At 39.3% G+C, this 9,278-nt stretch overlaps 1 protein-coding gene across 2 annotated transcripts; it reads left to right on the plus strand.

Moving 5' to 3' along the window:
- The first annotated feature begins 323 nt into the window (after positions 1 to 323).
- LOC134216103 (peptidyl-prolyl cis-trans isomerase, rhodopsin-specific isozyme) lies at positions 324 to 8,019 on the plus strand. Of its 2 annotated transcripts, none has more exons than XM_062695103.1 (4): positions 324 to 483; positions 546 to 762; positions 7,431 to 7,776; positions 7,841 to 8,019. In XM_062695103.1, exons 1-4 carry the CDS (start codon positions 439 to 441, stop codon positions 7,941 to 7,943), a joined length of 711 nt encoding a protein of 236 aa, XP_062551087.1. In that variant the 5' UTR covers positions 324 to 438; the 3' UTR covers positions 7,944 to 8,019. The 2 variants fall into 2 exon arrangements, with proteins under 2 accessions (XP_062551087.1, XP_062551088.1); XM_062695104.1 differs by having other exon boundaries at positions 546 to 754; positions 7,429 to 7,776.
- The last annotated feature ends 1,259 nt before the right edge of the window (positions 8,020 to 9,278 follow it).

Raw genomic sequence — 9,278 nt, forward strand, 5'->3', positions numbered from 1 at the left:
CCATTTTCCGATTTACTCGTTGTCCCCCAGTTCAGCGATCTCCTTGCTTGTTCATGCTATGGAATCAGTTTCAGAACGAAAACAAAACAGTGAATTAATCCAAATTGATTCAAAAAAGAACGACAGTATCCACAAATAGGTGAATGAATTGTTTTTTTTTTTCAATCTAACGAAACTCACATCACAAATTGCAGCATTACTAGTCAGTGCGTATAAGCGGAAGGAACAAGCATTCGTGAAAAATCAATACGATTCCCAAAGTTCTATGGCTTCCTTATAGTCGCTGCTATAGCTCAGAATACGGCCAGGAACATTCACATTATGTGTAGCTTCAGTTAGTATGTTCTGAATCGTCAACGCTACATGCGTTTTAACCACATTTGTCTAGCTGTTTAGATCTCATCATTGTGAACCGTAAAGTATCATCCGATAGACAAGATGTGGTGGAATACGGTTTGCGTCGTCCTGACTCTCATCGCAAGTGTACGCTGAAAACTGCGAATGTAATAACGGGAAAAATACTGACACCTTCAAATGTTTTTCAGACCCACTCGGCTACTTTCACGGTTACTTCCCAGGTGTTTATGGATGTATCAATCAACGGGAAGGAGGAAGGTCGCGTCATTATAGGAATGTTTGGCGAAGAAGCTCCGAAAACGGTGGACAATTTTCGACATATTTGCATACATGGAATAGACGGTATTTCGTACAAGGGCAGTCGGTTTCATCGAGTGATCAACAAGTTTATGGTTCAAGGAAAGTGTAGGACTCTAAGATATATTGACTTTTGTTTGAAATAACTTTCGGGGAACTCGCGCTAAATATCTTAGGATAATGCACCAGGCAGTAATCGCCATTACCTGGTGGTTGCGGCTGTCATTACCGATTTCGTTCAATCAAAAATAATTGCCTATATTCCGGGTATTAAACCACCCGACTTGGACATTAATTTACAATGTTCTGGAAACTCATATGTGAATATGTACATTATGTGGAAGATATTGATTTGAAAAATGTATTGGATGTAATCACTTTCCCTTCGATGGGACTCGAACTCACTGAGGGTCGAACCTCGATTTGCTGAGTGTATCTTCTAGCGCACTTACCTCGATTTCGGATAGCAATATCGAAAGAGACATGGTTGTAAACAATTTATAAGATACATATATAGTATTGGGCCCTCCTTAGCCGTGCGGTAAGATGCGCGGCTGTATAGCAAGAACATGCTGAGGGGGTGGCTGGGTTCGATTCCCGGTGCCGGTCTAGGCAATTTTCGGTTTGGAAATTGTCTCGACTTCCCTGGGCATAAAAGTATCATCGCTGCCTTACACCAGGTATGACCGAAATGGGATCGAATAAGACCTCGCCAAGAAGTCCGGCAAGAGTGTCTGCCCACGGTTGCTTGTCTCGTCGACATGAGCGCATCACTTCCATCTCCAGAACCGAGTTTCATTGACATGCTGACCTTCTGGTTTTTAATCGCTTTATCGCGGCTATGGTTTTCCTTCGCTGCTACCGTACCCGTTACGTTGGGATAAAGATACTCTGTAGTAGTGTGTAACGGTGTAAATCTGGTCATATTATCAGGCTCGGTTTAATACTGAAGCTGACAATATGACGTTCCGCCACTCTTCTCTTCTTCTTCATTGGCATTACATCCCCCACTGGGACATTGCCGCCTCGCAGCTTAGTGTTCATTTAGCACTTCCACAGTTATTAACTGCGAGGTTTCTAAGCCAAGTTACCATTTCTGCATTCGTATATCATGAGGCTAACACGATGATACTTTTATGCCCAAGGAAGTCGAGACGATTTCCAATCCGAAAATTGTCTAGACCTGCACCGGGAATCGAACCCAGCCACCCTCAGCATGGTCTTGCTTTGTAGCCGCGCATCTTACCGCACGGCTAAGAAGGGCCCTCGACGTTCCGCCACGGGAGCGCTGAAAAGCGCATTGAGACTGATGCCAGTTCTTAATTACGGTTCTGGCAGCGCGCGTTAATGGACTTTACTTTGGTTATTGCTTTATTTTGGATGCGAGGGCTGGCATTCGAGACATTCTAATCTAATATGTCTTCCGCCCTTAAAACCATGGCAGGCCTTGTAGCATGCCGTCCAATCCTGTCACACAGTTTTGCCAACTGGGTGGGAGTCTGACTTTGAACACGCAAGTGTTAACCCTCGCATGGCCTCCCTGCTACCTCGGCAAGCATAGATAACCATGAGATTACGAAGGCGACTACTTCAGTTAGATTCGACGACAGCTGCAACGGGGACCCAATCGCTATGCCATTTTATCACTACAAAAAATCAAGTGAAGTTTTAGACAACAAGGTGGATCCTTTTGTCAAACGAAGTGACTTTAATCGGTCGCCCCATACGTCGCCAGGGATAGGCGACAGAGAGGAGCGTGGTAACACATAACATATTTGTAACTCGGGTAGCAAAAGTTGTACCCTTAGAGTAAAATCAGCAGTGATTCAAATCGTTCGGGGCTGTCAGTTTGAATATGAATCTGAAACATTAATTTCCACAGCAGCTGTTCTAGATTCAGTTTTTATACCAGTCAACTGTCAAAAAAATAAAACTGGTATAACGCTCCGTTCTATTTTCTGCAGATTTGAACCACGATTGAATCACGAGATTCAAATATTTTTCAATTGTTTTGGTGTATGGATGCGTCATTTTATCTACGGATCAATCCACTTTGCAATTCCGGCGCCTTTCTTGGCAGTAACATAATGATTTCAATTAATTGAAAATTTGAAAAACATGAATAGAACACTGCTGGGGAAACCAGCGAGTTTGTTCTATTTTGCTTCAGATTCAAACTAGAATAGTGGTCGAAAATTTAGAATGAAACTGAATCACTCCTGATTTCACCCACTTTTTATTTGTTATACGGAACATCGAAACGTCAGAAGATAGTATAACAGTATTTATCTAACAAGGGGTCACGCGACTTATATTGTATATCTGAATACGATTCGCGTTGGAATTATACAAAAGATTTTCCCTAGTGGCGTTGGGTGCTTAGGAGCTGATATTTTATTTTTTTATGATTAATTGGAGACTGGGGTAAACAATATTAAATTAGAAAATAAAGGAGTTGAAGGTATGTAACTGATTTAATATTGTATTGATATTGATTCGACAAACTCGAACAAAATGCATTCTTACGCCGCGCTCGGGCTGTTAACCAGTAGATAAACGATGAATTTGTTTGGTGTTTGGTTGAAATATTTTTTTTATTCGAAAAGCATATCAAATGCTCATTCATTGTCATGAGCATATTTATTAACCGCATTTCTCAAACACTTCCCATGTGTGGCGTCTCTCCCAGTGGTGTGGCATCGTTTGGGTGCGTTGACTTTTTTTTCTAACATGTATGTAACCGACTTTTTGTCTTTCAAAAGTCTTCTACACTATGTTTCCTTAAACTATCAATAACAACAAGTAGAGTTTCATTTATCGGATTATTTTGAAGAAATATCGATTTTTAAAAAAGTGATGCCTCACCTAGATTTACCCTCAGTTAAATGTTCAATGCACAGTTTTGGTGTTTTCTGTTTCCTTTTTACATGTCGTTGAAGTTGCTCTACTTTTGGTAAAGAATGTTCGGAATACTATCAACCAAAAAGCAATGTTCGAATAATGAATGCCATGAAAAGAGATGACATTAATATCGTACATCGTAACAACCTATTCAGATTACGTGCTTCATGGCATGATAAGGATTATCTTGATTTAAATGTTGAATCATCTCATTTTCATTTTATATGATATCCAAATTGGAAACACCTCACAGTTGCGATGCTCTCCTGCATTATGATAAGCGAGCTTGCTCTCGTACGATTGAAAATTTATAATGTTGCTTCTAATCTATCTTTTTTGTGATTATTGCGCATCGTCGACAAACATTGGTGTATCCCTCGTCATCCTTTCGAAAAAACCGAAGACTGCGTTTATAAAGATTCGTTCCCAATGTAGAACAGTTCTAAGGAATACAGTGCCCGTTCGATTATTGCAAAATATTTACATTGCATTTAACGAATGGCATTCGATTATTGCAACAACTGACAGATACCAAATCGAACGTCAAAAAAGCGAAGGGGCATATCAATGTTTATTTTTATCAGTGCCCATCAAAGTGGTTTAAACGAATCGACGGATTGCAGGTATGTAAATAATAGATTGCATAATTCCTTAATGATTTACGATTTCTTAGGTTTAGATAGCAAAAATGGTAAACGATCAGCAACAATAAGATGTGGTTCACTTTCAGCTCATTTGAAAATGGATGCAAACAACAAAGCATCCGGCACTGTTTCACTCGGAACAACGGCATCCGGAACAGCCTCGAATCATGTGTCCGGCGCAGCTTCGGCCCCAGTTCACCAAGAAAATGTTGTTGTGATAATATTGAATGGTTTCAATAAAAAGTGCAATGCGCCGTTTAATAAAAAATAACATATGTTTCTATATTTCTTTAATTTAGGGGTCATTTTTGTATCGGAAAAGGTATACATACATATGTACTTTGTATATATCTTATACATATCATTGTACATATCTAATTGAAGTAAAGGCTAATCTAATAATAAGCTAATAATTGAAGTAAAGTGTTAAAAGTTTACCTTGAAGTTATGGCATTGCTACAATTATAGCTTACAACATTACCGGATATACAATACTATTGGTATACTTAATTAGTTGATTTTTGTATCTATTTTTGATGTTTTTTGTGGTTATTAATGCAAATTTTCATAGAAATAAAAAATGATGTTTTTTCAACTAGCTTTTAAATTCTTTTATGCATTACCATTGGAAAGCCCCCCGCTTAAAATGACAGACCGATATTTTGACATCTGAAAGTGACGGTTATCTGCTTTTTAATTGCAACACGTTGCAATAATCGAACTTGCAATTAAAAAGCGTTGCAATAATCGGTCTTGCAATAATCGAACGGGCACTGTATACTTTTCTACTGGGTGCTGCGGATAGAGCCGTTTTTCTGCGCTCAAGCGAGTAGAGGGATATTTTGAAATCACTACCATAAACAAAATTATATTGCAGTTACTTGGATGTCAAACATTTCCCGCTCTTCGAATTTCTCTTTCCATGCTGCATGAGGACGCACAAATGCTGTAGACTCTACATGACTTTACGGTTGTTTACATACATTCCTGCTCCAATCAGCTGCTGAATCTCGTGAAATTTCGTAACGAGTGCTTTTTATCTGCATTCCTGCTAATTTTCCACTCGAAATATAATGTGAAAATATTAGTTACAAAAAATACAAAACTCAAACAAAGTTTATTTTTATTTTTTCCACAAATAATAACAATACTTCTCAATATAAGATCAGAAGCGAACATAACCTCAATCTTCAATGTTTGGCTCCGGCACAATAGAAAAGTTTGGCTTCAGTTTGACAACCAAATCGATTCTATTCGCACCACCCAGCTTTTCTACATGTGTTGAATAAAATCTACATTTTTACCATGCTGACTTAAAAATATTATATCAATTTCAGAGGAATTTTATGTTCGTATTATAAATAAGATAAAATGGATAAAAGACGAACATTTCATCAAAAATCGCCAGGATACAGAAGTTTACTCTACAAATAAATCAAATTAGATTTCATCAAATATAAATTGGTTAGTAACAGCATAGGAGAGACCTGCTTTTGGACGCAATCCGTCATTTTTAAAAACTATGTAAAAAATTGATGATAGAAAAATAAATATCATTATACTTCGGCTACAGATCTTGCTCTTTGTAGTCTTGGAAAAAGGTGTTATAATTTTCTGATCATATGGTATAAGCGATAAGCCAGATCGCTGATCGAAATTTTGAGTGGACGGCTCGGTCTTTGTTTTGGTAAATTTGCATGTAAACCATCATCATTTCGTCATCATCATCATCAATTCATTCCATTTTCGCAAATGTTCCTTGTAAAACGTAAATATTAGTGTTAGGTCTCCTGTCATATGAGCTTTCTATAAAATAGCTTATTTGTTTACACTTGAAAATGACAGAACGATGTTCCCGTTCCCAATTATAACAGTTTTGGCTCATCAAAAGGGGGTCAAATTTTGGATTGTATTTTGTTCAAAGATCCACTTATGTTATGTGGTGGTAAGGTAGAGGGAGTGCCAGTTGAGATCAAAAGGATGGCGCCACTCTGACCAAGGTCATTAACGAGGCTATGATCAGTCACCAAGGGGGCGGAGGCCAGAAAATGGAGCTGATCACGAACATCCTTTATGGATAACCGCGGGAAATACAGCAGGGATCTAAAGATGACTGTACTTACTGAGGAGGAGTTGGCCGTTAGCCAGGCTACGGAGGCCAGGAAGGAGACCGAATTGAAGATTCGGCTCCTTACTGAGAAAAAACAACTGGACGAAGATTCATGACTGTTACCGGTACAACTTCTAAGCTCAGTAATGTCGGGTTGGAAGCCGATCAGAAAAGAGCTAGGGCCAAGCCAGTACCAGATGTGATGAGACCCATGAGAAGCGATGAAAAACTCGTTGGCATGGGTAAGTGTGGTGGAAGGGTGAGATGATTCTCGTCCTGAAGTGGGATGCGGCCCAGAAGAGTACTACGTATAAAAAGTTGGCAGAAGAGGTGCTGGGTGCACCCAAATATCTACGTCAAACCCACCACGTCTTAGGCAAGCCCCGCAGGTCGAGCCCTCTCACTCTGCTGATTTCAGAGGGATAACAGTGCTCACTGCTCAGGCTACACTATCAGCTAAGTAAAGTACCCAAGTAACCATAAGCTCCTTTAAGAGTACGTTTTTCGCTTAAGCAGCTCAGTGAAGCTGATTAAGCGAAAAACGTACTCTTAAAGGAACTTTTGGTAACTTGGGTATGCAACCCTTAACTGGTGGTCAATTGTCATCGGAAGACCCGTGGAAGCGTGAGTATTGGAACTTTTCAGGACCAGAGCTATGATCCCGAGCCGCACAAGTCAGACATAAATGGCTATAGCAACTTTATTGTGAATAAATCTGATCACATATAAGTCGCAATAAACTACATGTAACATGTGTGCTGTCCAGATTACGCGCTTCTTCCTGGATGTCAACTCACCATTCTGAATATGAACTGCACTGAAAGTTTGAAAATGTAAGAGCTGTCTTTAATGCTCACAGTGAACATGTTTAAAACTGTTGTGATTGTAGTTCCTAATAAGTAATGAAGCATTTAGCTTTGTAGTTGCTTGAAAGATTATTCAGACTACAAACTCTATCAATTAATAAAGAATATCTTGATGTTAAACTTCATACATCTAATTTTTGCTCTAATAATAATTCAGGTTTCTTTTTATGCATTAACAACTTTCCTTAAGATTACCTGGAGCATGTTTTTATTGGATGATCACCTTTGAATTCCGAGCATTTCCTTATCCCGCAGGTGGTGACATCGTTTCCGGCGATGGGCACGGATCAGTCAGTATCTATGGGAAATATTTCGAAGACGAGAATCTGCACATCAATCACAGTAGTTCCGGCTTCATAGCGATGGCCAACCGGGGTCCCAACACCAATGGGTGCCAGTTCTACATAACCACTGTGCCTGCTCCGTGGCTCAACGGGAAGCACACCATTTTTGGGAAGGTTTTGGACGGCCACGGTGTGGTACACAAGGTAGAACAGCAGAAGACCGACACGGACGACTACCCAGTGCCAACGATTATCATCGAGGATTGTGGTGATCATCCGATGGGGGATCCTTTCACCGTTTCTGACGATCCATATGAGTGAGTAGAAAATTGTTTTAAGATAATTTAAAGTTTAGTTTATGATGTTTTTCGTTTCTTTTAGCCTGTGGGCCTGGATAAAAGCGGCATATGTTCCTCTCGGGATGAGTTTCTCAATTCTTGCCTTTTTCCAGTACATTATCAGAAAGCTGGATATCTATACCTAAGCAAACACATTTTAAAACTTAATTTTGATTTAAGAATTATTTTTTAAAATAAATTTTGAATTAAATTTTTTCTCAAGTACATATCTTTTACCTTAATAAATTAAAGCGAACGATTATTGCTTTCGTTCATTTCATTCATTATTGGCAGTGGCTGATTTTCTACTCGCCGCAGCCACATCCAGGCGCTATAGTATATGCACAAAATAGCCAGCAAGAGTTAACTGCCAGAAATTTGTATGGCGAAAGACATCTAACGCTGGTTTTCTCAAAATTAGGAACTTTTAATGAAAAACTATTTGGTACCGGTTATGAAGGATGGTGTCCGCTACTACGCCTACCAAATATTTTTTCGATTAAAGTGCTTAATTTTGAGAAATCGAACCTTAGATGCCTTTCGCCATACTGATTTCAGAAAATTAAATCCTAGTGTGCCGCTGTAAGCACGCTCAAAGCAGTCGATTCATTGGTTAATACTATTCAATCTCGATATATTTTCTAATGAATGTCCTGCGCTTGTCCAAGATACATCATTTACCCTACTTTGAACTAGAACTGTAGTTTAATTTTTTTGTTGATTTGAAATGTTTAAAAGTGATATTATATGTGCTTAAATTTAATAATACTTTTTCTTATTGGCATTACATCAACCACTCTGACATATGCCGCCTCGGAAGTCGGAGCTTAATGTTTATTTAGCACTTGCACAGTTATTAACTGCGAGGTTTCTAGTCCAGTGGCAGTGACTGATTTTCTACCCACCGCTGCCATATCCAGGCGCTATAGTATATGCGCAAAATAGCCAGCATGAGTTAACCGCCAGAAATTTGTATGGCGAAAGACATCTAACGCGGGTTTTCTCAAAATTAGGAACTTTTCACGAAAAACTATTTGGTACCGGTTATGAAGGATGGTGTCCACTACAACGCCTACCAAATATTTTTTCGATTAAGGCAGCGGTTCTCAACCTTTTTCTTGAGAGGTACCCCTTCAAACTTTTGCATTAATGAATCGCCTGCTTTGGGCGTAATTACAGCGGCACACTAGGAGTTAACTTTCTGAAATCAGTATGGCGAAAGGCATCGAAGGTTCGATTTCTCAAAATTAAGCACCTTCATCGAAACAATATTTGGTAGGCGCAGTAGCGGACACCTTCCTACATAACCGGTACCAAATAGTTTTTCATGAAAAGTTCCTAATTTTGAGAAAACCAGCGTTAGATGTCTTTCGCCATACAAATTTCTGGCGGTTAACTCTTGCTGGCTATTTTGTGCATATACTAGAGCGCCTGGATGTGGCTGCGGCGGGTAGAAAATCAGCCACTGCCAATAATTCATT

This window comes from Armigeres subalbatus, chromosome 2, assembly GCF_024139115.2.
Source record: "Armigeres subalbatus isolate Guangzhou_Male chromosome 2, GZ_Asu_2, whole genome shotgun sequence".
NCBI classification, from domain to species: Eukaryota; Metazoa; Arthropoda; class Insecta; order Diptera; family Culicidae; genus Armigeres; species Armigeres subalbatus.